The sequence below is a fragment of the Loxodonta africana genome, chromosome 12 (assembly GCF_030014295.1).
Source record: "Loxodonta africana isolate mLoxAfr1 chromosome 12, mLoxAfr1.hap2, whole genome shotgun sequence".
In the NCBI taxonomy this organism is placed as follows: domain Eukaryota; kingdom Metazoa; phylum Chordata; class Mammalia; order Proboscidea; family Elephantidae; genus Loxodonta; species Loxodonta africana.
Window position 1 is genome coordinate 86,554,838 of NC_087353.1, and position 14,959 is coordinate 86,569,796.

At 45.4% G+C, this 14,959-nt stretch overlaps 1 protein-coding gene across 2 annotated transcripts; it reads left to right on the forward strand.

The window, feature by feature from the left end:
* Positions 1–1,630: 1,630 nt before the first annotated feature.
* On the forward strand, positions 1,631–12,205 carry FUS (FUS RNA binding protein). Of its 2 annotated transcripts, none has more exons than XM_064294866.1 (15): positions 1,631–1,738; positions 3,256–3,280; positions 3,380–3,534; positions 4,834–4,978; positions 5,167–5,360; positions 5,550–5,760; positions 7,369–7,403; positions 8,881–8,913; positions 9,687–9,790; positions 10,210–10,339; positions 10,563–10,664; positions 10,800–10,923; positions 11,317–11,417; positions 11,586–11,733; positions 12,015–12,205. In XM_064294866.1, exons 1-15 carry the CDS (start codon positions 1,726–1,728, stop codon positions 12,052–12,054), a joined length of 1,560 nt encoding a protein of 519 aa, XP_064150936.1. In that variant the 5' UTR covers positions 1,631–1,725; the 3' UTR covers positions 12,055–12,205. The 2 variants fall into 2 exon arrangements, with proteins under 2 accessions (XP_064150936.1, XP_064150937.1); XM_064294867.1 differs by having other exon boundaries at positions 4,837–4,978.
* Positions 12,206–14,959: the final 2,754 nt, after the last annotated feature.

The following is a 14,959-nucleotide window of genomic DNA, read 5'->3' on the forward strand; positions in this document are numbered from 1 at the left end:
CAACAATCTATAGATATAACACATACCAGTATTAAATGCTAGCGTCATCTGTTTTTACACTAATGCATCTCCAGTGCCTAGAACAGGGTCCACCAGGGCTCCCTTGTCTGGAACCCGGTAGGTGTTTAATGAATATTTGTTGAATGAATGAATGAATGATGGATTTCCCTTTGCCCTCACTTCAGAGTTTCATTACCCTTCCAATGCATGTGTGTGTGTGTGTGTGTGTGTGTGTGTGTGTGTGTGTTCAAGGCCCAAATCAGAGGTTTAATGGAAGTTTATGGGCAGGTTGGGTCGTACCCCTCATTGTTTCTCTAGAAAAACGCGTCCAACCTACAAAGTGACTTCTGGAGAAGTAAGTTGGGAAGGAAAATTTGCATGGCATGTTATCAGGAGTAACCTTTGTTTTATTCTAGAGTTAAAAGTTGCCTTCTCCAAGCAAGGCTTATTATAGAGTGGAAGTTGTGAGTTAATCTGAATTTCATTTTTTCTCTTTGCTCTCAAGGGAAGTGAACAGGCTTCTGAACACTCCAAAGTGTTCATGTAGCCAACAAAAGGAATGTTTTGCAGTCACACAGACCTGGATTCAAATGGCACCACTGACCTTTAGCTGCCCTACAATCATGGATTTACTTGGCCTGAGACTCACTTTTCTTACCTATAAAATGTAGGAAGCCCTGGTGGCATAGTGGTTAAGTGCTATGGCTGCTAACCAAAGGGCCAGCGGTTCAAATCCACCAGGTGCTCCTTGGAAACTCTATGGGATAGTGTCGGTATGAGTTGGAATCGACCGCACAAAATGGTGATGGGAACGCAGTTATTGCGCATTTTTAAACCACTTACGCCTTATAACAAATGTCATTTATTACTGGCATCTCTAAACTGGTGCCTTGGTGGGGATTCAGGAGAATAAAAGGTAGCTCCCAAGGTTCTCCGAAGTCCAGGGAGGTGTGGGCTTTCCCCTCCCACGGCTAATAAGGGGCAAAGCCTGAAGGTTTGGGCGAAACGCGCCTGGGCTAAATCTATGCTTCCTTTCAAATTAAATTAACCTCAAAATCTACACACCCTCGTAGGGACTGAGAATAGGCAGCCATGAAAAATGAAGTGAAAATTGAGGCAGTGAGAGAGTTCATGTGCGTCGGAAAAGGAGCGTTAGAGTCAGCGGGGGTGTGAGTGTGCAAGGGAGGTTGGCGGCGGGCGGCACAGTTCAGCTGGCGAAGCGGAAGGCAAGAACTCCCTGTCCTGAGTGAAAGTGAGGCCCAGTGAAAGCGGCCAGAGACGAGAATTTCGCTTCCCGCCCAGCAAATCCCGGCTTTGACTACAGTTGAGTCCGCCGGCTCCCTGGGCCCTTCGCCCCGCCCCCAGCAGGTCATCGGACTCTACCATTATGCAATTACAGGGGTAGAGGAGAATCGTGGGGTAGCGCGTCAGAGAAAATTAGAGTGTTTTATAGGAAAGTATGATTATATATTATGATTATTAATATTCTAGGTTAATATGCTTCTTCCTGAGGCCTGAACTGTCTATACTTCTTGAAGCGTGGTAGAATCCAGCCCTGCTTCACCTTTTCTTTTTCCGCATTTGGTACAGTCCCCTGCTGTACGTAGGCGGGGGAGGCGTACATAAGCCTCGACGCAGGAGGCGGGGCTGCTCAGTCCTCGAGGCGTCGGTGTTCCGTGGTGGTGGAATCTTGTTGCTTGTCGGCTTGTGCGCGCGTGCGCGGACATGGCCTCAAACGGTATGTGTGTGGGCGCGAGGCGGCGGTGGCGCGCCAGCCCTAAGGCCTCGTTTCCTTGTAGCTGGGCTTTTGTTTTTCAGTGGGACCGGGGCGGCGACTGCGTGTGGAATCGTCTCCACGCACCCCTGGGGCGGGAAGCAGCGGAGAAGGGTGGGAGGGGGAGGCCGATGTCGCCATTTTGTTTCGTTCCTTCGGGGCCTAGCGAGCGCGGGGTGGGTGGGTCGGTCTTCCTTTTACTTGAGGTGGCTGTGGGGGGAGGGTGAGGAACGTTTCTTGATGATTTGAAGCATGAGGTAAGGATGGAGACGGTCGGGCCCAGGAGAGGCTTTTCCTTCGCTCCCAGCCCCGCGCTCTAGACCGCTTTGTCGCAGTGTTGCATCCGGGCACTCGGTGCGCGCACGCGCTCTGGCGGTCCCTCCCCTTAGCTGCGCGCACCCTTCTGCCGCCTCGTGCTAGCCCCGTTTTTTGTCGCGAGGCCCTCCGCTGGAGAGCCTGCGGCGTGCGTCCGGTGTGGGTCTCACCCCCGGGGTCCCTCGGGAAGGGGCGGGACTGCTCCGTTCCCGCCTTGGTTGCCACGCGGCTGGGGGCGGAGGCTCGGGATCAGGGCCACGCACTGGCCTAACGGTCTGGGGGCAACAGGAAGAGAGACCAGGGGATTTGGAGACCAGACCCGAGGATTTTCCCGCCTAAATTTTTTTTTTTTGAGATGGGAGCCGAAAGCCACGGCCGCTCGGGCCACACCCTCTTCCCTTTTGCCTTTCCCTTTGGGGGAAACGCCTCATTTCCTGTACGGATGTTCGTACTTCTTTTAATCTGGCGTTATAAAAGCGCTTTCGCTCCGTTCGGTTTGCCGAGTCTCCCCAAGGCTCCAAAGAAGGCAGGGTGGATGAGGAAAGAACTCTGAAGCTTCACAGGACTGGGGACTTGAGTACCATTTGCTTCCTGAGGCGAACTGATGGCTCTCCTGTTTGGGGCCAAGGGGGGGCGGTTCTTTTGGTTGCGTGGGTTAGTGCCAAAAGCCCACGTTGGCCGATCTGTAAGATTGGACAGAAGTCGGAAAATGGACACTTAAGACAAGAATGTCTTTGGGTTGAAAGAATGGAGACAGCATTCCGAGCGTTCCTACCTCGGGCTTGAATTCAGCCCTGTCTCTGACGTAGGGCATGCTACTCTGTCTTTACTCTTGGTAGTGCTTTCCTTAAAGAGTGGTTGTGAAAACGCATGTAAAATGTTTTAGAGCTGTTCCTTTGCAGAAAATTGTAGCTGTTTTTCCCTTTGGTCACTGCAGAAATTTGCGTTTTCTTTGTATGGTTATCATTCTTTGCTGTAAGAAAATTTGACAAATCCGCCAGCTTGCCCCTCCTCTCAACTAGAGTCTCATGGGGTAATTTATGTTTTTGTAAGTCTTGCTTGTTGTTTTTCTTGGAAATCCCAGTGATTGAGTTAAGGAGTTTTAGCTTTATCCTACTCTTTCAGGATTGGCTGAAGGTAACGTGATTTGTATTTTCTTTTTGCAGATTATACCCAACAAGCAACCCAAAGGTGAGTGTTGAGTCTCAGCTTCCAGGGTTTGTACAGGGCAGGGTGGCCAAGGAGTCTTTCTCTAATCTGGTTTTTTTTTTTTTTTTTTTTTTTGACCAGCTACGGAGCCTATCCCACCCAACCTGGGCAGGGCTACTCCCAGCAGAGCAGTCAGCCCTACGGACAACAGAGTTACAGTGGTTACGGCCCTTCAGCGGACACTTCAGGTTATGGCCAGAGCAGCTATAGTTCTTCTTATGGACAGACTCAGAACAGTGAGTCTCTTTTAGTGGGCACTTGACCTATTCCTGCATTGAGTGTTGCTTTTCTTAAACCTGAACAGTGGGGAAATGTTGAAATTGTCCTCTTTTTTTGGCACATAGCCTGTCTATAAAATGTAGAACTTCTCTGGTCAGAGTCTTTTGTTTCAAACGGAAATACATGTTGGTTTGTAACTTTTTTTCCTGCCTTTGGCTTTTTATCTTTTTAATTTTTGCTGGACCTTTTCACATTTCCCCTTTGATTATGAAAGTGAAATGTGGGGAGAGTATTCCCTGAACAGAGGAACATTTTTTAGGCTTAGGTATGGTTTACTTAAAGATGTTTAAAGTCCTGTTACCGTACAACACGTGATACACTAGGAGGTTGAATTTGCCTTGAGGCCCAGAAGGGTAAGTAAATAAGGTGAGTGGTGTTGTATGTGCTGAACACATAACCAGCATGTTAAAATGCTATTAATAAATAGGATTTTTTGGGCTACAATTAGATGGTGGTCTTAGAGACTGTCTTTGGGTCTCTTTGAACTAAAGAGTTGATAGTAAGTTGAGGCAGTAGACTTCAGGTGGAAGAGAAGTGTAAATTTAAGGCTTTGAGTTACAAGATTCACTTGTACCTTCTAAGAGGCTGACTTTTCAAGTATGGGTGAGGATCAGTTAGTGTACTGGTTACGTAGCATTGCTGTAACAAATACCACAAGTAGTTGGGTTTAACAATCAGAAATTTACTTTTTCACAGTTTAGGAGGCTAGGAGTCTGAATTCAGGGCACCTGTTCTAAGGGAATGCTTTCTCTGTCCACTCTGGGGGAAGGTCCTTGTTTGTTTTCAGCTTCTATTCCTAGGTTTCTTGGCCATCATGTGGCTTGTATTGTCCTTGTCTCTACTTGCCTGCCGGGTTACTTGCTTCATCTGCTTGTTTTATATCTGAAAAGTGGTTTAAGACACACCCTAGACGGACTCTGACTCATTAACATAAAATCTATTCTGAAATGGGATTATAGCCATAGGTATCAAACCCACTGCCATCTAGTTGATTCTAACTCATAGCAACTCTATAGGACAGAGTAGAACTGCCCCGTAGGGTTTCCAGGGAGTGGCTGGTGGATTCAAACTGCAGACCTTTTGGTTAGCACCCAAGCTCTTAATCAGTCTGCCACCAGGTGTTAGGACTACAACACATAACTTTTGGGGGACACGGTTCAGTCCATAAAAAGGTAGTATATAGCAATTTCTTCAACCCGTTTTGTACCTTTTCTCTCTTTTCATAGCCTTTGTGCTTCCTTTTCATTTCCTTTTAGCAGGCTATGGCACCCAGTCAGCTCCCCAGGGATATGGCTCAGGTGGTGGCTATAGCAGTAGCCAGAGTTCCCAGTCATCTTACGGGCAGCAGTCTTCCTATCCTGGTTATGGCCAGCCTCCAGCTCCCAGCAGCACTTCAGGAAGGTAAGGGAGGTACGAGGGGAAGGCTTGGAGTGTTGGGGATGAATTGATAAAGGCATGATAATGTGACTAACAATAGGAACAGTTATGAGGGATTGGGGGTGTTTGTGTTGGGTTCAGGGAAGAGGGTACGCTAGAAGTGAAAGGGTGTTTTGGCCATGCTGCTATGGTTCTGGTTTTTGTTCCTTTAGCTATGGAAGCAGTTCTCAGAGCAGCAGCTATGGGCAGCCTCAGAGTGGAGGCTATGGCCAACAGTCTGGCTATGGTGGACAGCAGCAAAGCTACGGACAGCAGCAAAGCTCCTACAATCCCCCTCAGGGCTATGGACAGCAGAACCAGTACAACAGTAGCAGTGGGGGTGGCGGCGGAGGAGGAGGTGGTGGAGGTGAGAAGGAGCTGCAGCTTTGCCTGTGTTCTCTTTACCTATTTAAGAATTTTTGTATTCTACTGCTTAGCTCTTCAAGAATATTCCTGAGTTTTCTTGTTCCTTAGGTATTTTGGGCTTGTTTTTATTGTACTTTATCTCCTGGCACTGTTGAACTTGTTTGTGTTATTTAACGTTCTTTCCTGGCAGGTAACTATGGCCAAGATCAGCCTCCCATGAGTGGTGGTAGCAGCAGCGGTGGTGGTTATGGCAATCAGGACCAGGGTGGTGGTGGCTATGGAGGAGGCCAGCAGGACCGTGCGGGCCGTGGCCGTGGCGGCGGCGGTGGTTATAACCGCAGCGGTGGTGGCTATGAACCCAGAGGTCGTGGAGGTGGTCGTGGAGGCAGAGGCGGCATGGGGTAGGTGTCTCATGAACCAGGGAGTATCTTCAGTAGGCAGTGTGGAGGGTTGCATGAATCTCCCCTTAAACTCAGTCCCCAGTGCATGGTTGGTTTTCTTGTTCTCTAGGGATTTGCGAGGGCTTTAATTTAGGGGCAGCGATTGTTGCCTTGTGCATCCCTGTTTTTTTATTTTTGTGAAAATTTGGGCGCCTGAGGTTCATTTCACACCTCTTGGATAGAGATTTAAGTTTTAATACTTCTATTTTTAAGGAAAAAGAAAAAAATTCATAGGTGTGTATGGATTGAAATTATATTCTAGGCAAGGAATGTGGAAGTAAAGGCTTTTTTTTTTTTTTTAACTTTTTTTGTGTAGCAGAAATAGATGATCCCTCTCTTGAGAAATAGCAGGGAAACTTATTACTTGTATTCCCATGTGTTTTCTAAGGGGGTTCGTAATGGTTAACCTCACTTAAGCTTCCAGGAATTGACTAGTCTTCTGTAGTCATACGATCCTTGAGCTTGATTTGCACTAATTTGAGTGAAGTAATGATTTTGTGTGTGACTTGGTTTATGGGGTTATCTGACTGAAGTGTGCAAGCCTTTTGGACAAAATACGTTTGACAGTGGTATCCCACCTATTTACTCCACTGTCCCTTCCCTGGCTACTTGTACAAACATCACCTTGTCCAACTGGACCTTCCTTCCCCTTCCCATTGCAGTTGACTTGATGTTAAAGCAGCCATCAGATCTGTTGGTAAATACGATCTGAAGGACTTTGTCTCCCATGAAAAGGGGAGCAAGGTCAGTGTGTTACTTCTTTTTTTGGTAAAAGTAGGTTTGTTTTTTTTTGAAATGAGTGTTTGCATCTGGTAAGTATTCAGAGGTGGGTGGGGGCAATTTCAAAGAACCAGACAAAAAATAAGGAAAACCTGTTGTGCGTGTGTTTAATGCAAAACTTTAAAAAGAAAAACAACTGTTATGTGACTGTTAACTTGCTCTGCATTTTATGTGCCACAGGTATGAAAGGTGACATTGCAAAATACTCGGCTCTTCTCGCAGTGTAGAAGGGGTGACCCCGGGGGCGGGGGGAGATCAAAAGCAGCTCAGTAGTTAGGATAGGGCTTAGCTAAGTTTGTCTTGCTTAAGGGGAAATTGCCTTTGGTTTTGACTTTTTATGGAAATGGGATTGGGTCTGCTTGCTGCTTTCAAAGCAAAAACCACAAAAAATGTGTTCAGGGCTACCCCAGCCTGGTGTGAAGTGTCTTCTGGGTTAAATCGGGAGTAGGGTTTTTAAACCAACTACTGGGGTTTTCAACCACTCACGACGAGGAAAAAAACATCTGCTACATCGGAAGAACGGCCAAGGAAAATGGGTCATTTTTTTCAGAGAAAATAGATTTATAACCTTTTAAAGCAAAATCTTAAAACTGTGTCTGAGAAATTGCACACGTGTGTGTGACATGCTCAAAGGTCAGACAAGGGGTGGTCAGGAAGGAATGTATTTTAGTAGCCACTTGTACTTTTTCCCAAAACACCTACCCATGTTTGGGGAATGTTAAAATCAAAAAACACCCTTTTGTAGCCGTTGGAAGCTTCATGTCCTTTCTTCTAACTTGTCTTCTCCAGCGGAAGTGACCGTGGTGGCTTCAATAAATTTGGTGGTAAGTGAACAGAGTTTCCAAAATTCCCACCTCCTGGCAATGCTTTGTCTTATTGTTCATTTGCAGATGTCTTAGTGTGTTTTTAAGTGTCAAAGGTTTTGAAGTGTCCAGAACCACCTCCAGAAACGGGTGGGATAGAGTACTACCTGTTGCCACATGTGTGCTAATTTGGAGGCAGGCAGGGGTGAGACTCAGCGGTCATCTGGTACCAAATTGGTTTGACACAGGTTAATAAGAGATGTTTAGTAGGCCTCTGACAGGTGTTGCCACACCTGGCACTTAGTAACCACCATCATGAGAAACTGGAGTGAGTGTACTGAAATGTGGTGCCAACTTGGCTTTAGGATCCTTTTGATCTGTGTGTCCAAGGTTTGTGTGTGTGTGTGTGTGTGTGTATGTAACAACTTCCAAATATTTTTATTTTGGGAGAGGGACGTGAAATACTGCCCTACCCTGAGGATGGTGAAGTTGGTTTATATTTATATTAAATACTAAATGGTGTCAATGCAATTCTTCATTTATGTACTTAAACTCAAGTAAGATGGGAAAATAGAAACTAGTTCTGGAAAGGAAGGTACGGACTACTTCAAGAAAGGTTTGGGAGCATGTGTGGCTCACAGGAAATAACCAGGTCTTAAACAGTGCAAACTGAATTCATGGAAAATGGCAAATTTGAGAAGTCTCCCAGTAAGCTGGAACTTTTCTGGTTTGGTTAACACAAGGTTTCTTGATTTATCTCAACATTTAAAGCCAAAGGCTTGGGTTCATGATTTTAGGTGTCATTGCGTGTGGGTTTATATATGGCGAATTCAGATAAACATTGGTCAAAGAAGGGTCTCTGGAAAAAAAAGAAGAGACTACTTTGTGGAAATAAGATTTCTGGTGTGTTCCCTGGGACATGCTTTAAAAATACAGTAGCTATTATGTATGTACATTTTTGTGTGTTTTTGGGGAAACAACATGGTTTTAAGAGAATGGTCTCTAAAGATGGAATTAAAAATTGTTCAACAAGGGATAAGAATTGATGGTGTAAGAGTTTGGAGAAACCGGATGGATGCGCATCACATTGCTGGTGGTGAGCCCATATCTCTCTGGGTTGAGAGAACAGGGCCAAGCTCTGAGTTGGTTTGTTAACTTCAATGGGTCTACCCTTTCCGCCCCCCCAAGTCTGTGCTGAGGACATTTCCCAGCCTCAACTGGGGGAGGCAGGGTTTTCTGGAGTGTGGAGTTGTCCCTGTGGGGACTCAAGTTACAGATCTTAAGAAAGGGTCCTGTGTCTTCCCCATTCCTGTCTAGGATTTTCTCCTCTAGGCAGGCAACCCAGAACAGGGTTTGGAGTGAGGCTGTGAGCACTTACCTGATATTTTGCAAGATTTTGGATTTGGTGTTTTTTGCTTTGTTTGTCCCTTCTTGTTGACTGACGAGCTCCCCTTTCCTTGTTTTTTTTTTTTTTTTTTTCATGTCCGTGTCACTTAAGGCCCTCGGGACCAAGGCTCACGTCATGACTCTGGTGAGTCCACAGGTGGCATAAAAGTGGCTTAAGTGGGACTTGTGTATGTTCTCTGAAAGTAAAGCAAAAAGAACGTATAAAAAGAGTGGGTACAGAAAAAGGGAAATGAAGGGAGGGGAGTTTAGGTGTGGCTATAGTTAATGGTGGTTCATAAACGGAAGCATTTATCAGAACCACTTGATTAATGGATTCCTTTTCCAGAGGTTGGAAACCCTGGTAGCGTAGTGGTTAAGTGCTGCGGCTGCTAACCAAAGGCTTGGCAGTTTGAATCCGCCAGACGCTCCTTGGAAACTCTATGGGGCAGTTCTACTGTGTTCTATAGGGTCGCTATGAGTTGGAATCGACTTGACGGCACTGCATTTGGTTTCCAGAGGTTGAGTTGGTATGGGAGGGGTCTGAGAAAATCTGCATTTTAACAAGGTACATCCCAGGTTATGCTGATGCTTTTGGTCTAAGGACCACACTCCACAACTGCTGGATTACGATCAGATTTGCATACAAAATAGAAAAGACCTAAGTATTTAGTAAATTGCTTGTTTTAATTATATTTGTATACTAGATTTTAGTGTAATACTGGTTTCTTACAGTGGGGTCTTCGATTGGAAGTTGACAGACACTGATGTACTTGATAAAAGTCTCAGTCGTTTAGAGGTTATTTTTTGTTGAAAGGTTAATATTGTTTTTAAAGTTGTCTCATTAAAAGTCACTGACTTGTTTTACCTTTCTTTGTTTTCTCCCTCAAATTCTCACTTCCTCCTGTGTTCAACAAGCAGAACAGGATAATTCAGACAACAACACCATCTTTGTGCAAGGCCTGGGCGAGAATGTTACAATCGAGTCCGTGGCTGATTACTTCAAGCAGATTGGTATTATTAAGGTACTTGGGGAGCAGAGTTAGGGCTTTCTACCAGTGGCGTAGGCTTCCGAATTTCACATAATCGGTGAAAACAAAGCACTCAGTGATTTCCAGCTTAATTTGTTGAAGAAAGAACACTGGCTGTTTCCATTTTTTAAAAAGACCACATCTCAACACAGAGTTGTTAAAAGAAGTGTTCTAGAGCTTTGAACTTGTAGTGTCTCCTTTTTAGTTTTATCTTTGGATATCGAGGTGATGAACAGTTGTAGACCAAGCTTTAATACAGAGTACGTGTAAGGTGTCGAGATGGGAAGTAATACTTGGGAAGAGGGGAGCTGAAGTTTGGGAGTGATGAACCTTGGATTCAGGAGGAGGAAGGGATAAGGCGCTTGGTGTTAAATCCTGTAAGATTGTCATTACCTCATTTTGCTTTCTTTCAGACAAATAAGAAAACAGGGCAGCCCATGATTAATCTGTACACAGACAGGGAAACAGGCAAGCTGAAGGGAGAGGCAACGGTCTCATTTGATGACCCTCCTTCTGCTAAAGCAGCTATTGACTGGTTTGATGGTATGTATGGGAAGAGGGGTGAGGGACAGGGCAGCTAGCCGTAGGTAAACATTTTGAAGTTTCCTTTTACCTGCTGCTTCAGTGTAGCCTCATTGCTTATGTTTCATTAGATAGTAAGCCTTTTCAGGAAGGCAGAGTCTTCTTTTACCTTGATTGTACCAGGTGTGTTTTTGGACCCACAGATTTTGAATAAATAGTCTGATTTTATCCTTTATTTCTTTAGGTAAAGAATTCTCTGGGAATCCGATCAAGGTCTCCTTTGCCACACGGCGGGCAGACTTCAATCGGGGTGGTGGCAATGGTCGCGGAGGCCGAGGGCGGGGAGGTGAGGAACTGTTTTCTGCTGGTGGTATAGAGCGGTGATGGAGGGAAGGGTGGGGATGGTAAGGGCTTGCATGGAAAAGGTTTAATCAGTTAACCTTGGATGGGGAAAGACCCATATTTGTTGTATCTGTGCTAGGACCCATGGGCCGTGGAGGCTATGGAGGTGGTGGCAGTGGCGGCAGTGGCCGGGGAGGATTCCCCAGTGGAGGTGGTGGTGGTGGTGGACAACAGCGAGCTGGGGACTGGAAGTGTCCTAATCCGTAAGTGAAAGTCATTAATTGTTTTTTTCTCTCGGTCCTCTCACAAAGAGTTTTCTGTGCTCAAGCAGTTGAGCAGCTGTGTGCATCCTTTCATATTATTATGATAGAGCTGTGTGAGTGTTTTCCAAACTAAAAAGGTGTCGAGGCCACACACAGGATTAGCTGAAAGCTTACCTAAGTAAGGTCGCTGTAGCGGGAATGGTATCGGATTGGGTTCAATAGTCAGATTTTGTTTCTGGCTCTGCTTAGAAGCAAGCCATCTAGTCTTCCCAAGGCCTCAGTTTCTTCACTGAGGTGTCAGGGATTAAACTTTCTCTGAGGTCACTGGGGCCTGTTTTTATTTTGGCCTTATTTATTCCTCACTCTTCCGAATTTAACTGCTTTTTTTTACAGTACGTGTGAGAACATGAACTTCTCTTGGAGGAATGAATGCAACCAGTGTAAGGCCCCTAAACCAGATGGCCCAGGAGGGGGGCCAGGAGGCTCTCACATGGGTAAGAGGCAAAGATGGTAAAAAAGCTGGTATCAAAGAGTCCTCATCTTTAAGCAGGGAGGCTGGGGGTGGGGGCGGGATGTTAGAAGGATTTAGGGACAGGGAGGCTGGGGGGAGGTAGAATTTGGGGGACATGTATATTTGTCTTTTTTTTTTTTTTTTGTCCTAGGGGGTAACTATGGTGATGATCGTCGAGGTGGCAGAGGAGGCTATGATCGGGGTGGCTACCGAGGCCGTGGTGGGGACCGTGGGGGCTTCCGAGGGGGCCGGGGTGGTGGAGACAGAGGTGGTTTTGGCCCTGGCAAGATGGACTCCAGGTGAGTAAGATTATATTGAAATGAAAGGGCAGTTGAACACATTATGGGGTAATGAAATATTTTATTTCTTAAGTGGTTTCATTTTGAGGGCTAGATTGGGCCAGAACTGAGATAACTGGTTAATCAGTAAGGGAGGGAAGGAACATTATCTTTGGGGAACTAATCTGCACACCCGGTCTCCTTACTGTGGAGATGGGTAGGAGGGGGCAGATGGGCTGCTTGGGGGTGGGAGTGGGTAGCAGAGCTGGTAGCTCAAACCTGACGGCTGCTCTTTCTTGCAGGGGTGAGCACAGACAGGACCGCAGGGAGAGGCCCTATTAGCCTGGCTCCCAAGGATCTGGAACAGCTCTTCTCCCTGTACCCAGCGTTACCCTCATTATTTTGTAACCTTCCAACTCCGCGAGTTTTTGTGTTGGACTGTGTAATTGTAACATACCTCTGGTTCCCATTAAAAACTGTCGTTTTAGTTAAACTTTGTTCTTCTCCCCCCTTCACTCTCTTGGAGTAAGTCAGGAATGTGGGAATTTCTCCTTTCAGATAACCTGTCTGGCAGGAACTGGAAGAAGTTGGAAGGAATTGTTTGATAGTTGGTCCAGGGTAAAAAAGGTCAAGTGGCTATCCTTAGGCTACCCCCTGGAAATGTAGATTAAACTTTTCTGTCACGGAAAAAATAGGATAAATGAAGAACACATCTGATGTCACGTGTATTGCTCAAAATTTGCCCAGCTAGGTGGGAGGTCCCCTCCCATTAATGCTGTTCTTAGTAACTCTACTATTTATAGCAATTTTAACCATTTTTAAGGACCTTTGGCTCTTTCTAGGAGTAGGACTCAAACAGGTTTGGGTTTTGGGCAGTATTCAAACCTGGACATGGTAGAGAGCACACAGCTAGTCAGGAAGTAGAGTAAGTTGAATGACTACTGTGTGGCAGGGGTTCCATGGAGACTTTAATCCTTAGCTCTGGGTGACAGGGTGCTCACTTTACAGGCAGAAAATGAAGTGCTTATGTGTCATTGAGTCAGAATGGTGGAGCTAGAATTGAGTCCTAGTCCTCTGACTCCATTTCCATGTTAGCATTTCCATTCTGAAGCCCTTGTTCAGAAAGGCCTGAGGGGAACAAATTTCTCTCACAAACATTTGTTTACTTTGCTGTAAGAGGATGCTAAATTTGGGGATGAGATTTAGGAGTGAGTGGAAATAGGAAAGGTTGGGAAGGGTAGGGTGGAGTTAGATCCTACTATTTAAAGGAGGTGTGTTCCCCCCCCTTCCCCAAGTATTCCTGGGAATGGGTATTGGGACTGGTGTAGGGGGGCATCCTGCCTCTACCCAGAGGGCTTGAGGTTATTTGTATTGGGGGTTTTTGGCTTGAGCCTTAATGGTGAGGGTGGGCTTGGAAAGCCCACTTTTAAGTGTGGAGATAGGGAAAGGGTGGGGCCCGTGAGTGCCTCTCAACCATATGCTGTTCTTGGTCCCCAAAGAACCAGCTTTTCCAGCTTGTCAAATTGAATTTAGTTAATTTGCTGATTCCTGCAGATCAGCTGTTTAATATGAAATGTATTTATACAAAACTGAAAATTGCAGCCAAGAACACTTTACAACATAGTAAGATAGCATCAGAAGCACAGCTTGCAGATGTACTTGGGACCCCCTAGTTGGGCAGTGCTTGCCTAGATCTATATTCAATACGCTGAGCATGTTCAGAGATGAGTTGCTTCATCCTCACGTTTTTGGTGATTTGAAGTAGGGAGGCTAAGGCTACTGTCAGAAAGAGTAGCTGTTTTATTCTACCTACTGGAGTGAGAATGCTCTCTTAACTGAGAGTAGGTTGAGAGTGGCTGAGGTTCTCCCAGGCAAGGCTTTGACCCTGCACATTGAATTTGGTACATGGCAGAAGCCCTCAGGCTTGTGACAGTAGGTCTCCCTCCTGTGGGCAGGCTGCCTCCACTATTTTTTTTTACTTAAGTACGATGTTTGGATGACCGGATGTGTATCAGAAGTTTTTTTTTATTGCTGCTTCACCTAGTAGGATTTTGATATTAAGGCTTAGGTGTGGGTCCTTCCCGCTGAGAGTGAAGGAGATTGAGTTTGCTTAATAGACCTGGTAACTGGGACTGTTTGTGTCAAGTTCTTGTTATGTCCTTTAAAGGGCTGTTCATGAGGCTTTAGTAATTGTTTGGCCTTGCCCTTAAATATAAGGAAATTAAGAATGGATGAAGGCAACTGACAGGGAGGAAATACTGCTGAGAAAATGAGACCCATGGAGTTTGGGCACTGGGCCCTCTACTGCATTCCAAGTCAGGGTTAGTACCCCAACTGTCATGATTGGTGAGGGTTTTAGGTGAATCATTTTGTATTCTGAAGAACAGCTGAAGCATTACTGAAAACAGTCTGATCTTGAAGCACTAGGTGCCTGGTTTTGTGAGGTGAGGTTGGATTTGGGACAGGCCAACCAGGAAGAAGGGAGGACAGTGGGTAGGGAGAGGTATGCTGCAGATCTGTGCCTAGCCTGATTGAGTTCTAGAGATCAGCCATTTCAGTGTGTTTTTTCCCATTACATGCTGTGCTTCCTGGATTTCAGTAACGGATATAGGACTGAGATTAAGTCAGTGATGGGTAGTAGATTTACCGAGTTGAGCTTTGGGGTCCAGTGTCCATGAGACTTGGCATTTATTCCATTTTTCATGTCTGGTCACCTTTCCATGTCCAATCAGTCTCTACCATGGGGTCTGTTATCAGATCTCAGGAAAGGTGGGATTCCTTCTGCAACAATTCTTCATCAACGATCTGTTCCAGAACTCAAACTCTTTTCTACCTTTGAGCTCTTGGTGCTTGGAGAGCACCTTTCCACATCATTCTTTTTAACTTTATTTTGAGGTAATTTTAGACTTAAAAGTTTCCAAAATAATTCAGAGTTCCCATATATGCTTTGCCAAGCTTTCTTATGTTAACCTTTTCTGTAACCATACTGCAGTTATCAAAATCCATGTTTATTTTTCATACATATTTTAATCTCGATTCTAATTAAACTTCATCATAGATTCTACTTCGCCCCGAAGTCTGTTGCTGTTGAATTGCTTCTGACTCATGGCAACCTTGTTTGAGTCAGTAGAACTGTGCTCCATACGGTTTTCTTGGCGGTTATTTTTTTTTTCTTTTTTAAAAGGATTGTGCTTTAGGTGATGGTTTACAGAGTGAAATAGTTTCCCATTCAGTATGTACACTGTTC